General features: G+C 40.1%; 1 protein-coding gene across 1 annotated transcript in view; it reads right to left on the reverse strand.

Annotated features, from left to right (window-relative positions):
* The window catches only part of man2a1 (mannosidase, alpha, class 2A, member 1), a 62468-nt gene extending 39217 nt beyond the window's left edge, over positions 1 to 23251 (reverse strand). The window contains 4 exon segments of the mRNA NM_001170492.1: positions 2667 to 2838; positions 5946 to 6090; positions 7091 to 7351; positions 22655 to 23251. Of these exon segments, the coding sequence (NP_001163963.1) occupies positions 2667 to 2838; positions 5946 to 6090; positions 7091 to 7351; positions 22655 to 22789 (713 nt within the window). The 5' untranslated portion in view covers positions 22790 to 23251.
* Between the last annotated feature and the right edge of the window lie 1028 nt (positions 23252 to 24279).

Here is a 24279-nt window from a genome sequence, read left to right on the forward strand (position 1 = left end):
ACCCTGCCCCAATAATTGCCCTTTCCTGCACACCATTTATTATTTTGAATGCTTTATTAGAAAATAACTGCTAAAACTTGGCTCCCGGTCATTTGAAATAGGGCGATACGGCGATGCAGGGCAGAATCCACAATGCGATGATCGACTGATCGATCCTAGCCTTCCTTCTGTATAGGAAGGATTGGGGCTAGATTCAATCAATCATTTTAGCAGGTATTTTCTGGTGTGCAGGATAGGGCAATTATTGGGGCAGGGTAGAATAGATTTTTCACTGAAAAAATTTTAGTGTTACTTTCAATTTAATCCTATGCTCAATTAAGAATTCTAAAAATAACTACATAAGGAAGTTTGAGAACAAACTTCATATTGGGTTAAAAAAATGTGAAGTCACTGAATGAAATCTGATCTGTTGTTGGCTTTGCCCACTTTTTCTAACCTTGGATCACAGTTATACAGTAAAAATCACTGTGCAAAGTTTGGGGACACTGATTTAATAGTGTCTGAATGGCAGCAATTTCCCCAATGAAAGTCAATGAGTGACATCTGATTGGCGGTTGGTGGCTCCACCCACTTTTTCTAACCTGGAACTGCAGTTACCCAGTGACTAACTCTGCAAAGTTTAGGGACCCTAGGATTAATAGTTAAAGAATGGCAGCAGTTTAAATTTAAACCAATAAAAGTCAAAAGTCGAAGTTACCCAGTGACAAACAGTGGGCACCCTGGCATAAATAGTGTGAGAATGACAGCATTTTTAATTTAAACCAGTAAAAATCAATGGATGAAATCTGATTGGGTTGGGCCACTAACAGCCACTTTTCCTATTTTTGAACTGCAGTCCCCCAGTGACCAACTTTGCAAAGTTTGGGGGACTCAGGCATAAAAATTGTGAGACTGACAGCATTTTACACTTCACCTTTGAAAGTAAATTGGTGTGTAATGGGGTTGACTGTTGGTGGCCCCACCCACTTTTTCTAACTTTTATCGGCAAATACCCAGTGACTAACTCTGGAAAGTTTAACACCCCTGGAATTAATACTTAAAAAATGGCATCAGTTTAAATATAAACCAATGAAATTTAATGGGTAGAAATGGATTGGCTTTGGTGGCTCTGCCCACTTGTTCTAACCCTGAATATGTAGTCAGCCAGTGACTGACAGTGCAAAGTTTTGGGAACCCTGACATAAGTGTGCAGCATTTTAAATTTAAAAAAATCAGTAGGTGAAGTCTGATTGGCTGTTGGTGGCTCCACCCACCTTTTAAAACCTAAAAATGCAGTCCCCTAGTGACCCTGGTGTTAATACTTTGAGAATGGCAGCAGGTTAAATTTGCACATTGAAAGTCAATATTTAAAATCTGATTGGCGGTTGGTGGCTCCACCCACTTTTTCTAACTCTGAACCGCAGTTACCTGGTGACTAGCTCTGCAAAGTTTTAGGACCTTAGTATTAATATTTAAAGAATGGCAGCAGTTTAAATTTAAACATATGATGTCTATAGGTGAAATCTGATTGGCTGTTGTTGGCCCCACCCACTTTTCTAAACTTGAAACATTGTCACCCAGTAACCAACTGTGCAAAGTTTAGGGACCCTGACATTAAACATGTGAGAATGGCAGCAGTTAAAATTTCCCCACTGAAAACAATGAAAGAAATGTGATTGGCTTTTGGTGGCCCCGCCCACTTTTTCTAACCTTGAGTACGAAGTCACCCAGTGACTGACTGTGCAAAGTTTGGGAACCCTGGCATCAAACCAATAAAATTCAATAGGTGAAATCTGATTGGCTGTTGGTGGCTCTGCCCAGTTTTCAAAACTAAAACTGCAGTCCCCTATTGACCAAATGTGAAAAATTTGGGGACCTTGGGGTTAATACTGTGAGAATGGCAGCAGGTTGAGTTTCCCCATTGAAAGTCAATAGGTAAAATCTGATTGGCTGTTTGTGGCTCCGCCCACTTTTCCTAACCTTGAATCGCAGTTAGCTGGTGCCTAACGCTGCAAAGTTTGGGGACCCTGGTGTTATTACTGTGAGAATGGCAGCAGGTTGGATTTCTGCCAAGTCAATAGGTAAAATCTGAATGGCTGTTCTAAGCTCCACCCACTTTTGGGCAACCAACAATCATCATATTTTCATTCAGGCTGATCTCATGACTATGTGATTCAAGTTTGGGGAGTGTAGCCTCAAAGCTGTAAGATTGGCAGCAGTTTCAATTTCCCCATTAAAGTCAATGGGTGAAATTTGATTGGCTATTGTTGGCCCCTCCCACTTTGGGGGGGTCATCCAACAAATGTTGCCGTTTCATTTGGGGTGGCCCCATTATTATGTTATTTAAGTTTGGGGGGTGTAGCTTCAAAGCTTTAAGAGTGGCAGCAGTTTGAAAATCTTCCCTGTCAAAGTCAATGGGAAAATTTGGGTGTTAGGAGCGGCGCCACAAAAAGACAGGGGGCGGGATCGCTTAGAAAAGCACAAATAACCTGCTCCGCTATAGGGCGAAGAAGTGTGGAGAGTCTGGATGTTGTATCCCTAAAACTGTAGGAAAAGTAGCGTTTAGAAGATGGGGGGGCGTAGAACAGTATGTTGGGTTTTTTCAACCATAATAAAACATAATTGTGGGCTTAACTTTCCCTCTAATAATACTTTTTATTTGACATATAATGTGAAAGTACATTTACCTTTTAACTGCTTCCTTTTTTTGGTTATCAATACCATCCCACCACTTGGAAAAGTAGGAGATCTCAGACCACATAAACTTTCTGTTTTTATCTTCTTGCAGCTTAATAACCATATTATTTAGTATGTGCTGTGTCTGATCTCTGAAATAGTCATCAAAAGTTTTCAGCCACCCTAAAAAACAAAGTGTGAAGTGTTTTGAAAAAAAAAAATACAAAGCATTTTAATTAATAATATCACAGATGAAAATTCAAGGCTTAAATTAAAGTATCTGTGGATCACTAAACCATCAGTATTGTAACTGTTCTTAGTAATCGTTCAGTGTGGCTTATATGTATACACCTAAGGGGAACAACAGAATCTTTATCATGCCAGGTGTGATCCTTTTCGTGCTATAACCTCTAAAGAAAAACTAAAACTGGGAAAAAACTACGCCTGGAAAAAAAACTTACTAGAAGTCTAGCACATTCCATGTCATTTTACGTGTTTTGAAACAAAAAGTGGCTGAAGTAAGTAAAAACCAAAACACTCACCAGTATTCATTCCAATGCAAGACATAATATAATGGTTTACAATGCTTATCATAGTCTCAACCTTGTTTATCACCAGGAAATAAATTATATATTTAGGTGACAGGTGGGACATCATTTCACTGTATAAAATTCTGTTTTGAGTTTGATGGAATATTTGATCACTATGACCTTACTTGCATTAAACAGAAAGGTTTAGGAGATTGATTGCAACAAAAGAAAGACAACTTGCAAGGACATCTACTGCAACTGGCATTTAACACTCAGTAAGAGGAACTTGAGGAGAGTGATGCACAAAGTAGTTTAAAGTGTCCAGTTTAAATTGTTCTGAGCCAGATACTTTCGTTACTAACTGTGCAGGACATGACTACAGTACAGAGGCACGCTATTTCTAACAGGTTTTGGATCTCTGCAGAAATAAGTCTGGCAATAGAAAGGCACTGATGTATGTTTCTCACTCTTAAAAACAACTGAGTTTTATCAACCACCTTCTTAAAATAAGGTGTTTTAGGTACTACAGATATTCTAAATATACACACTATAACTGCTAGAAAGAAGGGGAAAGGTAAATTAGAACTTACAAAGATTAGGCATCAAACTCAAAATAGTTACTGAAATGCATGTCTTAACTAATTGGGCTAAAAATGTATTGCAACCTTTAAAACATTAAAAGCATCCCATAGTTTGTAGCTCTTTTGGGCAGGGCTCTTTTCATCTCTTGTATCGGTTATTGATTGCTTTATATGTTACTCTGTATGTCCAATGTATGAAACCCACTTATTGTACAGCGCTGCGGAATATGTTGGCGCTTTATAAATAAATGTTAATAATAATAATAATAATAATAATAATAGTTCCTCTCCAGTTCGTGTCCTTTTCTCAGCAGCATGTGGGTAGCCAATTACAGCTCTGCCCTCTCACACGGAAAGATATACAGGCACTGCAATTCCCTGCCAGGTCCCCGAGTTACCAGATCCCATCCTACAAGACGGGGATTGGTTGTCTACAGTGCGTGTGATGGAGGTCGCCGGCTCTTTTGAACCGACTTTAACAGGCCATGAGAAATATGGCTGAGAAGTGCCAGTAAGGTTTTTGATAAAATTTTCATTACAGCAGGCAAAATATTTATTATTTAAAAAGCATAGTGCCTTTATTTGTATAATGGCAATGGCAACTTGATATTAGATGCCCTCTTTAAAAACACAAAAGGCTAACTGGAGGAAGCAATTGGCAAGTACACATTTTAAAGAGAAAAAGGTTGAAGCTTCCATAACAGAAGGCTTTATATTCTTAACCACTCCCTTTAAAACATTTTAAAGTACCAGTAAAACCAGATCAAAATACTTTACTTATTTACCCTTAAAGCACTTAACTGCCACAGATCACAGCACTAATAACCTTGAATTCAAAGGAAATGACAGACAATGGCAGGTGTTTTGTTGCCCACATTTTGTCATGGCAACAAAATACCTGAAAATTCCTTCCTTCTAACACAGGGGCCCAGAACAATAGAAAAGACAAGCTGAAATTCTATGCATCAAACTGCTCAGAGGCCCCCTGACATTCATATCTATGATGTTTTATTAACAGTATATCTTGAAGTAAAATTAAACAAAAATCAGCCTGATTTACTATGCTTAAGATGTCCTAAAAAACTAAAAGCCCACTTTGTGCTTTAACCTCAGCTACATTTTTATATTGTTCATAGCAATGTGTTCTTGCATTTTTACATAAAATGCATGTTTCTTGATCTGAACAAAAATGATGGTCATGTTCCCTTCGAAACTAGATTTTTGGACCATTTAATTGTCTACCATGACATATTTTTCACAAGGTGGGATGCTTTGTTTTCAGATTTACAGTTCTATGTGGTTATTATTCTGCACAACATGGGCTTGTTGCACTTAACAGTTGTATAGTTCATTTTTTTTGTTGTCAAATACCTGCTTTAGTTTATGGGAAGCAATGTTTGCAATATATCTTGAAGTTTATGAGGAAGTTTATGAGTAAATACTTGGGCAAAAATTAAGAAAAAATGTTATTTGGCCAAGATAGCTTTATACTTCCTGAAGTAAGTTTATTATATTTCATACTTGCTCCTGAACAGAGGCGCTCATTCCTGCTATACAGAGTAAATAAAAAAAAAGCCATAGATACCATACCCTTCAAGCAATAAATAATCTGGTCCCCCCCACTGTACTCTGTAATATAATAAACATAGTAAGCAAGAACTTGTTGGTGTTGAAGTACAGGTATAGGATCAGTAATCAGAAATATATGACAGCCTGGGTTTTAATAAAAGTCCCTTGGCACTCACCAACTGATACTGACACTGCAAGCACATGGCAGCCATACTCTTTGCAACAAGAGCTTAGGTAAATGTTGCATTTTGTGTGTGCCCGCATTTATAATTTTTTCATGTATATAAATAATGCATATACACTAGTGTTTGCACACATTAAGGGGCTGATTTATCAAAATGCAAGATTAGAGTTTCCCATAAAAAAAACTCACCCACTTTCTGTTCATATCTATACGATTTTTAGAAGTGTGTTTATCAAATGGTAATCTCTAACTTTCACCCATTGACAAATACACTTTTAAAAATCCCATAGAAATGATAAGAAATTTGGTATGTTTTATTGTGGTGAATCTGTCCCTTAATATACATACACACCTAATCATTCAACGGGGAGAAACAAGGAAATAAAAATACTTAACAGAATGCCCCTGCTGTTACACACATTTTACCTGGGTCATTGTGGGAGTGAGGCACAAGAAAAACCTGAAGTGGTTCATTATCCCATTCATGTTCATCATACGATATATCAAATCCTTGCTTCCAAACGCCACCATCTGGATTATCGAATGGCAGAATATCGTATACATCCAACATCTACATATGGCATAGGAATGAATGATAAGGAATAAATAATAAGAGAAAATGTAACAGATCTATCTTGGTTGTTATGGGTCATTGCATATGGGCAACCTTAGCACTTATTATTGCATTCCCCCCATAAGTAACAATAAGAAAAGATGGTTTTGTTTTTTACTGCTTTTGGGTACACATATAGTACCTGTACCACTGTGCCAAGTGTGTGGTTCTCCATACAAAAAGTGTGTATCACATGAGCCTTTATTATTAGATGCTGATACAGGTATGGGATATATTACCAGGAAACCAGTTACCCAGAAAGCTCTGAAATATCAGAAAGTCTTTTAAGAAAGTAATTTGTAATTTTTTTTAATGATTGAAAATGCACTTATTCCACTAGAAGACACAAATTTCCATTGTAAAAAATGTAAAAAATGTTGTCTTTTAAAATTAACAGGGGCAACTTTTTGCTGTCTATATTAATCTGACACACACTGTCGCCACCTTGCCTCATTGCAGGTGTGACCCTGCATACCTAAATAGGCAGCACGTAAAAAAGATGTTAGCAAAGTATTGCTGTTACCTAGCTTACAACATAAACAGTGATTTTTGAGTCAACAGGGGAACTTGCTGTATGCTAGCTTTGTTAAAAAAAAAAAAAAGGGAATTAACACAATTATTAAGTGTTATAGCATCAACAATGAATCACTTGATGTAGCTTTTGTATTTTCATGTCTTGAGTCACAAAAGTTTTGCATAATTCAAAAACACAGCAGCCCTTATGCAACAGTGTGACAAAAGGATCCAAGGATCCAACAGGGCACTGAACAATGTCAGTGGGGCACAGTTTTTATCACTAATGATCTTTCACACTTTGATTTAGGCAGTGAATGGTCTAAAACGATGTCTCTATTAATTTTACTTTAAAAGAAAAAATGATGGCAGGGTTGTCTTTTCCTGGATACTGCATAAACAAAATGTCACTGAAATTAAAAGTTAAAAAGTGCTTAGCACTTACCTGAACATTGGATTTGTGGCCTCCAGTTACAGATGCAAACTGACAGTCCTCATTATTTATTGGAAGGAAAGCAGGGGCTGATGGCTCAAGCTGAGAGGATGAACCTCGGCTAAAATTTTGAGAGTCTGAGTTCTTTTGGCCATCTTTCACAGACTCACTTAGGTTGATTACAGAGTCTCTTATATTTGAAATGATCTCATTATTTTCTGCTAAAAGGCGCTCTAGGTGATCTATTTTGTCTTGTAATATTGACAGCTGACCCTAAAATGAACAAAAAGTAAGAATTTTGAATTAAAGTGATGATAGTTAATTATTAGAGAGGGCTCTAACATTCCAGCATGATTTGATTAAGCAGCACATGGAAAATACATTTTTATCCTGAGCAGCATGATGGCTGTAACTATACTCTTCATCCTATAGAATGGCGGTCCCTAAAGTGTGGGGGACTTTTTTTTGGAGATTAGTTCGGGTAAGATTTGGGATGAAAATATTTTGCTATAGTGGTACAATGTCTGAATGACTAAAGGTGGCCATACACGGGCCGATTGTAGCTGCCGATATCGGTCCCTTAGACCGATTCGGCAGCTTATCGGCCTGTGTAGGGGCAGGAACGATGGGCAGGTTAAAAGATTTAGTCGGCTTGGGGAACCGCATCGGCTCGTTCATGCGGTCCCAGAACCGACTGCGCCCATTGACACCGTTATAATTCGATCTTTTGGCCCCAAGGCCAAACGATAAAATTAGCCTACATTTGCCCGATATCGCCCACCCGTAGGTGGGGATACTGGCAGAAGATTCGCTCACTTGGCGACCTCGACAAGCGAGTGGATCTCAACGTGTATGGCCACCTTAACACATCAATGTTTTCCTATATCCTTAACATTATTATGGCTAGGGAGCCCTGATCAAAAGGTCAGACCTCCAAAGGGTGGAATGCAAAAAGTCCAACAACCAAGGCCATTGGTGGATAGCACCAACCCTTTACAGCATGATGGGAATTTTGGAGGGGAAAAAAAAGCAGTAAAAAAAAAAAAAAGAAAAACAGTACATGCAGATAAAAACCTCAGCAGAAAAATAAATATCACTTGGAGGGTTACACACAGACTATGGTCCTTCTGCTTGACAGTGGTGATCTAAGGCTAATGCCACATGGAGCTGATTCTCGTCTGTGGATAAACACATTAGCCTAAAGCTGGCCATACACGCACCGATACTATCGTACGAAACCTCGTTTCGTACGATATTCGGTGCGTGTATGGCATGTCGGCGAGTCGACCGATATCGCAGGAAGCTGCTGATATCGGACGACTCGCCGATCGGCCAGGTTAGAAAATTTTGATCGGGCGCCATAGAAGGCGCCTGACCAAAATCTGCCGTCAGGGCTGAATCGGCAGAAGGAGGTAGAAATCCTATTGTTTCTACCTCCTTATCTGCTGTTTCAGCCCTGACTGTGTGTGGCGGATCTGACGATGTTTCGTGCGACCGATGGTCGCACGAAACATCGTTAGATCGCCACGTGTATGGCCAGCTTAAGACATCAGAGGACCAGAAAGAAGCTTAAAAATAAGAATGGTGTTTGGACAACTCAACGAAAAAATAAGTACAATGCAGTAGAAATAAATAGTGCAGGCTTTACATGAATTAAATAATAGACGAACTTTGGAGTAAGTGCAAACACTTTTAAATTTATTTTATACTGTGGGAAATTGCTTTGTGGTATTTACGTGTATAATTGTTTAAACAAACAATTCTTTATTTTTGACTGATCGACCTTTGCTATATAAACAAAGTATCTTCAACTTGATGCCATAGAAGATCAAACTATGTTCTCAGCAAAGCATTTTTTTTTATCAGGGTTTTGTTCTTTTTTTTACTTTTTTTCTTTTAGGGGTCCATTCATTAAAGCACGATTGACTACGATTGAGAAAAATTTGTATTTTTTTCTAACTTTCAGAACATTTCGTAATATCCACGATATTTATTAAAATGTCACGACTTTTTCGTGGTACGTTCATTATTCCACGAAAAAGTCGTACTTTTAGCAACGACTACAAAAATTTTGTTATTCATTCAAGCTTTGGTATCGTGACTATGTTTTCGCCAGGTTTGGTCTGTAGAGTGCCATTGAGTCCTATGGAAGGCTTCCAACATCATACATTTTGTTTCAAAGCCAGAAAGGTTTTTGCGACTTAAAAACTTTTTTTTTTTTTTTGCGACTTTAAATCTTCCTAGCATCATTTCTGGTGTTTGCTGAGCAACTGGTGTGCAGCAACTGAGATATGGCACTGCATGAACCCTGAAGCTATCGCCAGGTCTAGAGATGGTGGTAGAGCCAGGGTTCCCCTGCATCAATAGGTGCAGCTGTGCTCAATTCGGTACTGAAGTCAGGACAGGCTGAGCAGTGTCAAGCACAATTATACAGAAGTACAAGGAGCGTATTTTGATGCAAGTACTATTAAAGTGGTGATAGGCATTAGTAACTGCAGGGTCCATAACTGCACTCGCAGACATACATGAGCCCTAATTCTTTTCTATTTAAATAAGGCCCACAGCACACAAAACGTAATCTCCTCCAGTGTTATTCAGTGGAGAAGCAGTTGGTTATATATTTTCCCCTGCTCTCACCTCTACCGTGCGTCTCCCTGCACGGATAGGCATGGCATTGGCCTGTGTGCAAAGTCACAAAGCAGGCATCAGTGAGGAAATACATAGCTTTCTCGCCTTTATCCGCTTCATATGTCTGCACACAGACCAACGCTGTGAATAAATTCACAGCAACTAGTATAAAACTTTGTTCTCTACTAGCAAGTTTTAAACTAAAAAATAGCTGTGTTTCAGTCACCAGCAGTTTCCCTCTTTCTATGTAAACAAGACCTAGCCTTGTCACTACTCACCAACATACCAAAACAGGGCATTAAGAGATTTAATGCTGCATATTTGTCTGTACTTGCATCCAAGGCAACAATCTTCACCTGATTTCTATAAAAGGATGACAGATGGAAAATGAAACCCTTGCAATACTCCCTTTGTGACACCGCAAATAGCGTTATAAGTCATATTAAAGGTTACCCCAAAATAAACCGTGTTTAGGCTAACATCTAATAAAAACAGTTAAAGCACTTTAAGGTCTCCCTTTTCATTCCACTGACCATCTTTACAATGTCATGTCAAACCACAGGCATATATTATATATATATATATATATATATTATATATATATATATATATAATGAATAATGTTACCCCAGCAGGAGGCTGAAAGCAGAGTGCTTTTTTTTTTTTTTACAGGTCATAGAACTCCAAGGTGACTTATTATATGGTCATGGGGTTACATTATTTATTATTATTAGCATAATACACAAGTTTCATGTCACAGGAATTACATCACTAAGCACTAAATGGATAGCACTTTACTGCAGTGCTGCCAAATGGAGTGGATGTCAAGTGAACACAAAGGCCACTTAGTATCAGCACAACAAGAAAAGGATAACCAACAAGCCTGCACTTCTCCTGCCTGGCGTGAGTGTTCTGTTTTTGATGGTCAACTATGGGTACTTCTTTTCTTTATCTTTTAACTTCCATTACCTCATTCAAGACTGTTCTCAGATTGCAGCATGCCAAGCCAAGCAATTACTTGGGCACAATAGCTTTTATAAACTATTTGTGGGCATGGAGTTTAGGGTGGATATATTGTGTGTCTGTATGAAGAGCAGAAGAATGGTATCCATTGCACTACAGTGTGATATCATATCAATATTAGGTTTCCTGTTTGAAGAACAATAAACAAGTTTAACAAGTTGGAGCAGTTTTGAAGGCAGTATTTTCCTCCACTATAGAACAGAAGAGTAGAAAAAACGGTATAGGAAATACTGCCATTATTTGGTTTTCATCAGTTCCTGAAAACACAAACACATCCTAGATGCACAGTGTTAAATGAATGTCATTTTGTGCATCTCTCTTCCAAAAGGCTTTTTTTGTCCCCAAAAAAAAAAAATTGCAAGCACCAACACAGTTATGCAAATAAAAGCTGCAGAGTTTTAAACAGGTCTAATTAACAACAGTAACCAATAAGCAGGTAACATTTACTGGCACCTGTCCAGAAGTAAACATCTTATTACTTGACATGGGTTACTGTAGACATAGGGCAAGAAACCTCAATGGTCTATTCCCATCACATTCAAGAGTGGTTAAGGCCATCTCCCATAGACTCCATTATAAGTGAATAAATCTAATTTTATAAAATGATTTCCTTTTTCTCTGTAATAATAAAACAGTACCTGTACTTGATTCCAACTAAGATATAGTTAATCCTTATTGGAGGCAAAACAAGCCTATTGGGGTTATTCAATATTTTACTGATTTTTAGCAGACTTAAGTTATGGAGATCCAAATTACGGAAGGATCCCTTATCCAGAAAACCCCAGGTCCCGAGCATTCTGGATAATGGTTCCCATACCTGTACCAACTGATTATTATGTAAAGTGACATACAATAATTTTCCACGTTTGAATTCCAACACTGTGAGAAAAACCGGCAAAAAGCCTGCTGTACCTTTTAAAGGTGCTACCAAGGATAAAATCATTAATGCTTTATGAAAACAAATGTTTTGCATATTTTGTAAACCGTGAAAAATAAATCAATTTTACCTTAGCAGAGAAAGAAGTAATGTACTTCCCACACATATGCAAATCAGCAGACATACAAGGCTAGCAGAGCAGAACAACAAAAATGTAAAAACAAGGTATTTTCCCTATAAAGTGGTGTACAGGACTAAAAATAGCTAAGATGAAATATACCACAACTGCAACTATCAGATATGATGAAAGTATAGAAGTAAGTACAACAAAATCATTTATATTATCTATCTTAAAGGGGTTGTTCACCTTTAAATCAACTTTTAGTATGACATAGTCATTGATATTCAGAGACAATTTGCATTTTGTTTTAATTTGTTTTGTGTGGTTTTTCAGTTATTTAGCTTTTAGTTTAGCTCTCCAGTTTGGAATTTAAGCAGCTATTTGTTTGCCAGGGCCTTCTTTACCTTAGCAACCAGGCAGTGGTTTGAATGAGAGACTGGAATATGAATAGAGAGGACTGAACAGAAAGATAAGGAATAAAAAGCAACAATAATAATAATAATAAAATTGTAGCCTCACAGAGCAATAGTTGTTTGGCTGTTGGAGTCAGTGAACCCCATCTGTAAGATAGAAAGATGCAGAAGAAAAAGGCAAACAATTAAAAAACTATACAAAATAAATCATGAAGACCAGTTGCAAAGTTGCTAAGAATAAGACATTCTAACATACTAAACATACTAAATTTAAAGTAGAATCTTTCCTTTAAATTGTGATGCAGTCTCACATGTTTAACATAATCACCATCTGGTCCTGATCTACCACTGCAGCTTCATTTGGGGTCACATGGTCTACAAACATTACTGTAACTTTGTACTACTTTTTACTACTTTGTAACTATTGTTACCATTGTTTTATCAGTAAAATACAAAAAAAAGTCGCAAAGTACCGATCATTACGAAAAAAACCCATTCGGACGCTTTTCAGACGTTCGTGGATTAGTAAATGTGCCCCATAGAGTTAACACTCCCTATGGTCTTAGCCCTACACTTCCTAGTCTGCAGTTACTGAGCAGAATCTTTTGTTTCAACTTTAGCTATTTGCATCTGTACAATTATTGGCCCTTAGATAGGATGACCACTTCCTGCACACTGTAATATAGTGTTATGAAGGGTGTGGGCACTTCCTCTCACCAGCAGAAGGTGGTGCACATTGAACCTGGGATCTAACTAGGCCCTAAGCCTGTGCCCTATAGATGAAGTCATCCATCTAGAGATTCTTAGTCGGGGACAGAGACCTCCTGCGTGGGTATGAGTTACATGTGCCTGTGCTCATATACCCACTAGCTGGACATTGGCAAATACTAGCCAAAATAAGGTTACAGTAATATACTGGTCTTTATAAGCAGTTAACTAAATTGCTACTTTCAAGGCCCCATGTAGACGCTTATTGTCAGACTAAGCAGCAACTGCCTGTAAAAGCATGCACACACCAGTGTTGCAGAATGGGCCCAGTGTTTTGCTTTGTATTAAATCAACTGCACTGAATGTTTATAAATGTTCTTTTATCAAATGGATGGCAGACCTTGAACATAGACTGCTCTAAATTTGTTCAGTCAGCAGTTGCTAAAAGAACTGTACCCAGTCAGTCTACCTCTAACAAGGATATAGAATTAGTACTTTCAGCTCCTTTTATGCTTTGCTCACATTCCAGTGAAGGCAGAGCAATGCTCCTCAATGTGAGTACATACCATGCAGGTTAAGAAGCTTGTGGATGACCTTAACCATTGACTAGAAAAGCAGATTAGAAAGATTTAACAAAAAAGGCATATGACCTGACAGAAGCATACAGACAAAAACAAAAGTAAATGTAATATCTGTTCATTTTAGAAAACAAGATATGGATCATAATCAGGACACCAGAAATTTTTGTGTAAATTATTTCCAGCTCTACAACAACTATATTTTCTGCCTGAAATTCATGAGAACTGCATAACTAGAATTGCGGCCTTTCAGTGAAAATAATATGCAAAAATCATTTATTGCTCAGTTTAAATTCAAAGTTAAAAGCATTAAGAATTTATTGTCCGAGCTAACATTTGTAAACCAATTCCACAATCCTATGCGTCAGATAAAAGAGCAGCAATTCAATGGCAGATACAACCACAACTCATCATAGAAGAATAAGTCAATAAAAACATATTTAGGCTAATGCCCCACAGGGAGATTCGTCACCAGAGATAAATCTCTGCTACCGGGGGCAACTAACCTCCCTGAAATGCCTTCCCACCGGCAATAATGTGAACCACTGGTCATAAAGTTTCCTCACCAAAGCGTTACTTAGTAGCAGCTACAAAACACCAGAAAAAACACTGCCATACACAATGCTTAGAATTGCCTCTAGTAAAACACACATAGAGACATTTATCGGTAAATTAAATTATCGGCATTTTTGTAGCCCTTACAAGTAGCTGTGTGTTCCTTAGCCCTTACAGGTTCTAGAGAGCAGGGGCTTTTCAAAAAATGGCCTTTCCATAATGCGGTCAAAACATAAACGAAAAGTAACACTAACATTTTTTAAGTACAAAAGTGGTTTGCAGGATAGGGCAGTTATTGGTGCAGGGTAGAATAGCTTTTTTACTTAAAAAATGTTAGTGTTACTTTTCCTTTAAGAGGCACCAAAAATAAATAAAATAAGTTTATTTTGCCATCAACATAAACTTATGCTGGCTGTTAACCCTGAATAATGGCTTTCCACATAATAGATCTCTTTCATTATACCTGTAATTATTGTATTATTGTAATTATTTAATTATGTCCTCTTTAATTGATGGGAGAAACAAATTCAAAGCATGCTTTCATAGCATCAATGAGTACAAAAAAAACGGATTATATTGGATTATATTATAATGAATTATATTCCCAGGGCAAGGACACACGAGGCGGACTGTCAGCCAGCGCAGGCTGACAATCTGTCCCTACACTTAAAATCCTCTAGTTGTGCCCACAACCGGAAGCACTGAATTCCCCTGGGTACAGGCGCAAGCAGCAGATATTGGCTCCGTGTGCCTGCTTATCCACAGGCTGACAATCTGCCGTGAGTCCCCCTGCCCTTACAGGATAAACAGGGATCAAATACTATTTGTGACTACAGAAAATTAGTTATATAAAACAGGATAATTGTTGCCAAGAAATAGCTTATTTTAGTTTCTCGATCAACAAACACAGATTTTAAATATAACAAATATTTATACGTCTTAATAATAATGGTCCTTGCAAGGACCTAAAATAGCTACTTTAGTGACGACAGGGAAAGGTAAATAAAATTGTGGCACAGGGCTCTGTTAAGGTGGCCATACATGTTAAGATCTGCTTGTTTGGCGACGTCACCAAATGAGCGTATCTTTCTCTTGATATGCTCACCTAAGGGCAAATTATCAAATAAAAACAGATATTAGTCAGGGGTCTGTCAGTGGTCCCTATACATGGGCAGATAAGCTGCCAAATCAGTCTAAAGGACTAAATCTGCCATGTATGGCCTTTAGTGGTTTCTCTGGCCAGTGCATTTTTCTCCTTTTTATAATACAAAACATTTTAAGCAGTATACATTTACACGCACAAAAGGACGCCCTTTGTATCAACAAACACAGAAAGCAACTAGGCACTACCTGAGAAAAACAATTTTAGTACAGGTATGGGACCTATTATCTGAAAAACTATGATTCAGAATAGTCCAAAACAAGCAATGGCACTTCTGGCACTGCAATGTTAACAGTTGGGAGTGCGTATGTTCCATGTAAAACAATGGAATACTGGTTTAAGTTTTATATAAGACATGCTCCAGGAGTTAGCTACATACTATAAACTATATATGTGAGTTCACTTTAAACTGATTTGCAAACTATCCAGGCCAGATATAGTGTGAGCACCTACCAGGAAGTTGCAATGGAGGCAACTGTTTCCCAGTACCATGGCACAACTACAGCAGCTTTGCCTATAACTGGTCTAGCAACCAGACAGCATTACACATTTCAAGCTGGAGGGTAGTAAATGAAGTCTGTTCTCACAATTAATCTGCTTGCTAGGCAGTATATTTAACCCTGAACTGTAGTTAGATCAGTACTTTACTTTTATTTGTAGGGACTCACTGAGATCCGGATACGAAAATGCAAATTAGTACTTGGTAGGTGACATGGAGGCAAACTTAGAGCTGTTACACGGGGAGATTAGTCGCACCGCGACAAATCTCCCCGCAATGCCATGCCACTGGCTAGAATGTAAATCGGTGGTGGGATGGCATGCACGGCGCCGCGATTTGCCGAAGTCGCCTTGAGAGGAAACTTCGGACAACTTCAGCAAATCACGGCGCCGCGCACGCCACCCCACCAGTGATTTACATTCTAGCTGGTGGGATGGCATTGTGGGGAGATTAGTCACCCGCGGCAACCAAGATTTGTTGTGCGGCGACTAATCTCCCCGTGTGTCACTGCCCTTACTTATGTACGAAATGTAAATAAAATAAACATCTAACTAAATTGAGATGTTATTAAAATGCAATTAAAAAAGAAGGAAATGGGGTAGCAATTTCTTTGGCACCAGGGGTCACTGACAGCTAAGTTCAACTGTGTCCACAACTTGTGACTTAAAGGAGAAGGAAAGGCTAAGTCACTTGGGGGTGTTAAAATGTTAGGCACCCCCAAGTGACTTAGATCCCTTACCTTTTACCCCGGGCTGGTGCCCCTGTACGGAGAGAACAGCACCAGCCCGGGGTAGCAGCGAGCGCTTCCTACTTCCTATTTGCTTGCGTGCGCATGCGCAGTAGAGTGAAAAGCCGAACTTAAACAAGAAAGTCGGCTTTTTACTCTACTGCGCATGCGCCGGCTGACGGATTTCGCCGGCAGAAGAAAAAGGAAGGAGGAAGCGCTTCCTACAGGTACCCTGGGCTGGTGCTTTTTTCTCCTAACAGGGGCACCAGCCCAGGGTACAAGGTAAGCGATCTAAGTCACTTGGGGGTGCCTAACATTTTGGCACCCCCAAGTGACTTAGCCTTTCCTTCTCCTTTAAAAGACAATGTTGCAGTGTTTTTCAATATAGCAAAGTTAAAGATTATAATAACTAGTGGGTGATTAAAGCTAATATCTGTTTAAAAGATGAGATATCTTGTGATATGAAAAAAAAATATTACCAGCGATCAACACAATACATTTCCTTTAGAGGACAGAGCTCATATTTTTTCCCAATGCATTTTTTACTTGCCCCACAACACTGCACACACTGTCAGCCAACAGCGGGTGCTTTCGGCCATTCTCCTGCCATTTGTTTGGTTTGGTAAAAAAAAATGAAAATGCCCTAAGTTCTCCATATTCTAAAATCAATTATATTAGAATATGGAATTGTGTGACACATGCTTTGTTGTATAACTTTCACATTTTTATGAAGATTTATGAATTTTATTGAAAGTCTTTATTTCTTATAGGGATTCTGATATGATGTTTATGGCATCGTTTTTATTACTATATTACACTGTGCACATTACAGATAATTTATTATACCATTTTCAATTTTATTCTTGAACCAATAAGTAATAATGTATTTTTTTTTTATTGTAATATTGGTGTGTAGGCACTATCTGCTTTCGGATAAGATCTTCTCTCTTTTACTCAACACAAATGGAAGGGGTCATGGCAGGCTTGGGTGTTTTACTATTGAGTGCTATTCTCATATCTACCTATCTCTCATATCTAGGTGGAGCAAGGGAGTATATACAACAATGCAGGTGTAAGAGATCTTGTTACCTGTCCATTGTTCTGCTAATTGGCTGCTGGGGGGATAAAGGGAGGAAGTGAATCACTCCAACTTTCACCACAATAGTGCCTGAAGTTTATGAAATCACATGGCTGAGGGCACCTGCAAAACTAAGAATATGTCTAGCTCCACGTTAGATTTCAAAATGAAATATTAAGAAAAAACAAAAAAAAAACTTTTCACTCTTTTGAAAAATGTATTTCAATGTTATTCAAAATAAAACACATGTAAAACACACGTGACATAATCCCTTTAATTATTAAATCATATCAAGAGGTATACAAAACAAAGTTAGAAAATATATATTGCCGTTTTGGGATTGTAAAATTCAAGAAAATGCATTACTAAGCAAATTTCTAGTATTTGTAAAAAGTAATTGCTGCTAAGAGCACTTTATTTTATTTATTTATTTTTTTAATTTACAACCCCTTCAATGCAAATAGATATATATTATTTAAATTATATGCACAGAAGGAATTCCACATCTATTAACATTGAGACAAAAAAAAATTAAAAACTTCACTGTGCAACGACTGATCAGAGCTTAACCAACCAACTAACTATCTTTATGGATAGTGTATAGCAGTAAGTAAAAATGTTATGCATATTTGACAAGTCACCGGTTAACAAATAAAATACCTTTTGGATACCCATACTACAATCAACCAGTGATCTGTGCCTTTCCTTACAATTTACAAAATACACCACCAAATGGTGTATTAAAACTCAGCTTGCGTAAGCCTAACCTTATTAGTGTCTCTTCCTCTTGCTTTGTGCCAATACATACAAAATATTAAAAAATAATTTTAACAGGAAACAATACCTGTAATAGTGACCAGTTACACATTTATCAGAAACATGTCACTATCACTTTAATAAGTTCTTCCATGAGAAACTTGCTGTTGCTTGTTGCTCCACTGCTTCCCTGCAAAGCCCGGATACGGATCTTTCTGCAGCTCCGATGCCCCAGAAGTTGATGCAGGCTTATAGAGGTGGGCCAAAGTTCAGATAGGCTAAAGACAAATATAGACAACATCCCAGCCTATCAATGTTTTAGCCAGCCTTGAAATTGAAGAATCGACTTCTGGGGCATCGGAGAATGGAGCTGGACCAACACAAGTCCAAAAGGGGGTCCACAAGGAGGAAGAAAGGCACGTCAGCGGGGAGGCATGTTTAAAGGAACATATGATTTTTAAAGTGAACTTTTTATTTCTAAATTGCACTGTTTACATAGCAAACAATTCACTCTAACCATTTAAGGGCTCTGGCACACGAGGAGATTTGTCGCCGGCGATTTTTAAAAGAGCGATTTGGCGACAAGACGAGCGACAAGACGCCAATTCGAAATCAATGGAAATCGCCAGCGTCAAAACATACGAGGCTACTTCAAATCGCCTGCTGTTTCAAATCGCACACAGACCCTTTTCTGAGCAACTTGAGTAAACATGAGGGGGGCTTAACTGTTGAGTGTACCATGGGTAGCAGATCGCCTGGAGCTCAACTCGCATGAAATCTCTTCGTGGGTATTGTCGTGGCGACTTGTCGCCAAAGCGCCAGGGGGAAAAAAACGCAGGCGACAAATCTCCTCATGTGCCAGAGCCCTAAAATGTTATTCTTGATGTATTTGTTTTAGTTGCAATATTGGTGTGTAGGCAGCCATCTCAGTGCGTTGTGCCTGATCCTGAGATTTCAGAAGGAGCCAACAGCTTTTAGGCTTTTGTTTATTCTACTCAATGTACTGTTAATATGACCCAAGTTGCATAATTGATAAACAGGGTTTCTTCTGCTTGGGTGCTAATCTCATGTCTACCACTAGGTGAGCAAATTTAGCAAAGCCAATTACTTCTGAAGTCATTTTGATCTCTACAGCGCTGAAATCTTCTCCAGCCTTCAGGAAACCTGCTTTCTGGAAGGATACGGGGGTCTGGGGTGTTAGAAAGCTTAGCCTCTTATAGTATTTAATGTATTTGTCGTTAAAGGACAAGGAAAGGCAAAGTGACTTTAATCGCTTACCTCGTACCCCGGGCTGGTGCCCCTGTTAGGGAGAAAACAGCACCAGCCCGGGGTACCTGGAGTGCAGCGCTTCCTCCTTCTGTCTGTGTTTTGGAACAACTAAAGACAGGCGCATGCGCAGTAGAGTGAAAAGCCGACTTCTCTGTTGAAGTTCGGCTTTTTCACTCTACTGCGCATGTGCGCGCACGGAACCAGGAAGAAGGAAGCGCTGCAGCTACCCCGGCTGGTGCTGTTCTCTCCGTACAGGGGCACCAGCCCAGGGTACGAGGTAAGCGATTAAAGTCACTTGGGGGTGCCTAACATTTTGGCACCCCCAAGTGACTTTGCCTTTCCGTCTCCTTTAAGGTTCCCACTGCTTCTCACTGTTTTTAATGTATTTGTGGTGCCTCAACTCTCTGTTGCTCAGTGCATTTAATGTATTTTGGGCGCCACTACTTCTTCCCCTCACTATATAAATGTATTTAGAATCTGGAGTTATTGTTCACAGATGTTAAAGTACCATTATTTACTAGTGTATACTGTGTGCATGTATCTATATCCCCTTTACTGTAAAAGCTAATTAAGGCTAATGGCAGATGGGGAGTTATGGTGATGTGTATTTTAGCTGTTAAGGTCCCCATACACGTGAAGATTCACTCGCTTGGCGAGGTCGCCAAGTGAGCAGATCTTCACCTGATATCCCCACTTCCTGGTGGGCGATATCGGGGAACATGTAGGCTAAATCGATCGTTTAGCCCTGGGGCGAAACGATGGAATTATAATGGCGGCAATGGGGCAGTCGGTTCAGGGACCACACCAACGAGCCGATGGGGACCTTTAGTGAAATGCCTAAAGCCACCCAAAATAACTTGGAGGCTGTATAGGCAGTTTTGCCAGTTTACTTACAAGCAGGACAGTACCACCAGTGTGCTATTAGCCAATGGAGGCACTATCAGTTCATACAGTAGAATCCTTTAGCAGAGGTTTCAGGGAGCTGCTATCTTGTTACCTGCCTATTGCTCTGCTGATAGACTGCTGGGGGGAGTGATATCACACTTGCAACACAGCCGTAAAGAGTGACTAAAGTATATCAGAGCACGTCACTTGTGTAAGGGCACCTGGGAAAGTAAGCAAACATCTAGCCCCATGTCAAATTTCAAAATAAAAATATATATAAAAAATGAATTTCAGTGCAGGATGCTGCTGGCGCAGCACTATTAAAAAAAACAAAAACCAACATGTTTCCTGTGACAGTAGCTTTTTAAAGAGATAATGTCCTGTTTCTGATAAAAGTGGAAACGTCTCACTATCCTTTTAAATATAAATACAATAGATGTAAAAGTATACTTCCTATCTTTCATCCTTAAACATTAGAGTGTATTATTTTGAAATGACCTAATAAAGTTACAGAAGGCCATAAGAGTTGGTAACTGATTACAGCTGCCATAAAGCATCTGATCATTGGCCTAAGGGACAAAAAACTGGATCAGGTCAACTACTTCAGCCATACTGAGCCAAGATCTGTGTGTATAAATAGCTTAAAGTAGACAGTCACCATAGTAAGTATATGAATTGTTTGGTAAAAAAATAAATATTTTGAGTGATTCTATTAAGAGATATCCTCTCCACTGCCCTGGCCAATCCAGCTTCAATATCACTGAAATGAAAGTGCTTGTGTCAGAAATACTTAATTTTGGGGTTTAGAATCTGAAAGAGATGTTTTTATGTTCTTCAAGTTGGTGCTTTCCTTAACCTTTGTCATTTAAATATGTATATAGGGTCATTGATTAATATATATTACACTGCATATTGTTTAGGATCTATGAGATGTATTTAAAATCAACAATAAAGACAGAAAACTGTCATAACAAAAGGAACAAAAATCCACTGCATGACCTCAAACTGGTCAAAATGAACTTCTAGTAAAAGGCATGCTGCCGTCAGAATACAAGATGTTCAATTTCACCTGAATATACTGTGATATTGGGTAAGGAAATGTTGTTTTGGGAGAAAAAAAATGTTTTACTCCACTGCTGGAACTTGTTATGCTTGTATTGGAAAATGAGCTCTCTCTTATTTCTGTGCTTCCTTTTTCCTTTCTAACAAACAGCAGAAGAATATTCTTTATGTTCATGGCATGAATTCTAAATATACACTCAGTATCAGTCACCGTCCCAAAGAACAAAGCTGGATCCATTCCTCTTCACCTCAGCAGCTCCTTACCATTTGCTGTACTGCTGCTTGGGGTGCCTGTGGCTACGCTCAGCACAAGACATAAGCAGGCTTAGCTAAGGCAAAGTATACAGATGCAATGAGATATATGAAATATGGACCTCTTGTAATAGAAAATAACACAATACAACTTAACGGGGGTAACTAGATGATACACCAAATTACTCAACATCAAGGATGATGGCTGAAATATTTTGTGACCCAAAAGCAAAATATATAAAGGGCCAAAAATGTACCACAAACACTGCTCCCAAATGCCAGCATACAAAAACTAACTGCCAATTACAACTTAGCACTTTCACAACATGCAAATATGGTAGAAGCCTTGTTTTTGTCTTTGACTGGGCAATAACCAGTCAGCAGAATTTGCCTTTAGCAGGCAGTGTCATGTGTGCTGCTGTAAGTGGCCTGGGGGCCGCTCTACAGGAGGGCACACCACCAGCTCGGTGCCTTGGGGCTGCTGTACAGGAGGGCACACCAACAGCTCGGTGCCCGCTGTACAGGAGGGCACACCACCAGCTCGGTGCCCGGGGGCCGCTGTACAGGTGGGCACACCAACAGCTCAGTGCCCGGGGGCTCCTGAAGAGAAGGAGTCTCTGCCAGTGCAGCCTATAAGGTAGTGAGAAGGCTAGCCAAACGGGCACTATGGCGCTACAGCAGCAAACACAAGCTGTGAATAGGAAACGTGCAGCTTCTATAGAGGAAGTAACAGGGAGAGAAGGGACAGGGAGAGAAGGGACAGGGAGAGAAGGGACAATAAAGATCCGAATATGAAGTTAAAGGGAGCAGGAAAGTGAGGAGTGGGACAAAGGTGACGTGGGACAGGTGCATCCCAAATAGAGGGAGAGGGGCCGGGGGCTCTGCCACAACCATCAAAGTTTCTGGAAGGGGTGAGACACAGTGTTCTGGGAAGAGAGAGGCGCGGGGGGAGCCCTATAACATGGGGGGGGGATGTTTCTCACCTTGGGTAGAGCCCCTTCCCGGCGGGGGCTCTTGGGCTGGTCAAACTGCCCCCTGTCCAACATCAGGTAAAGGGAGAAGATAACCACACAGAATATAGCACTGCCGAGAACCGTGATCTGCCGGCTCAGCTTCATGTTCCCAGGCAGGGGGCAGGCAGTCGCACGCCAGTATCAGAGGGTTACAGGTGGGGCAGTCCTTGGGGGCATAGGTACGTCCTGTTACAAGCCCACACCCGGCGAGTGTCAGCGCCAGCCCAGCCGCGATAAAGCCACGTCCCTGCTATAGCCGCCGGCACTCACAGTGAGGGAGGGCTGCCCCGGCACATACACACCGGCCCAACAACTTCCAGCGGACAGTGCGCACACTTGCAAGGCAGAGTCCGGCTCCGACACACAGTGGCACAAACCAACCCAGGGCACGGAGCGCACTTTGCACGCAGCTCAGCCCGCCTTGGACTTCACACAGGAAAAGCCTGCTGCACAGGATCCCCTCACTGAGCAACAGGCTCCGTCCGGTAGGAAAGGCGATTGCTCCGCAGTCCGACTCCTTAGGCTCATTCAGCGGCTACAAGCAGCCTTGCCAAAGCCACAGCAGCCACTCCGCAACTCCTAGCAGCTACAGAACAGTTCTTCTGCTGGCGAGGAGGCGGGCCCCGAAGGCTGACTAGGGGCGTGCTTACCGAGACGGATAGGCGTGGCCTATTAAAATTGAAGGCCTTGGAGCTCTCTTAAGACTTAGGCGAGCTTTTAAAATGGGTATTTTTCATCTGCGAATACCCTAAATTTCCAAGTATGTGCTGGGGCTGTAGTTGAACAACAGCTGGAAATAACCATATCCCACATCACTGTCAATGGAGATAAGTAGGCTGATTACGTCACGCTTCCTTCAGCCAGAAAATAAAGTCCCCGCCCTTTCCCCCAGATGCGGATGGAATGGCCCTTCCTATAAACCTCACTGCTAGCCCCGCCCCCGAACCGCCCCGGCACTGCGTATGGTGGGAGTGAGGAGCTGGCAGCGTGGGGTGGTGTGTCTCTATCATTCCCAGATGTTAGCAGCAGTGTGACTGTGAGCTAGCGGGGTGCAGGATTTCTCTCAGGGCTATAGGCTGCACTCCGTGTGCGGTCACATGTTTGTTGCATATCTTCCCTAACAGTTTCAGCTTCTTACCCAGTACCTGTGTCTGGCGATAAAGGGGCTTTGTGTCACTAAAACTCACATTTTATTAATGTTTTTTCTTTGCTGCTGGCAAATGTTCAGTTGTATAATATATAGGGTTATATCGGGAATAAAGCTGCTTGAGGCTTCACCTACAGTGTGCAGTATGGGCGCTGGAAAAGTCATGTTTTCGATGAGAAAACAAGAAAATCTGTCTCAAGGTTACTAGGGGCGGGTTTTGCCACCTGAGGAAAGACTAATTAATGTCTCAAATTGCCATCAGGTGGGAAAACACTGGCGGTTTATAAAGGCCCCCTCTTGTTTTCTGTAGTAAATTATGGGAAATGAGTTGCACACATAGTGGCCCATCTATTACTATTACGCCTGCTTCCGGCACCACACTTCCTATAGTGATAACTGCGGGAAGTGGTGACTGGTGTTTAACAACTGTTGTTTTCTGTGTGATTGC

This window comes from Xenopus tropicalis, chromosome 1 (assembly GCF_000004195.4).
Source record: "Xenopus tropicalis strain Nigerian chromosome 1, UCB_Xtro_10.0, whole genome shotgun sequence".
NCBI lineage: Eukaryota > Metazoa > Chordata > Amphibia > Anura > Pipidae > Xenopus > Xenopus tropicalis.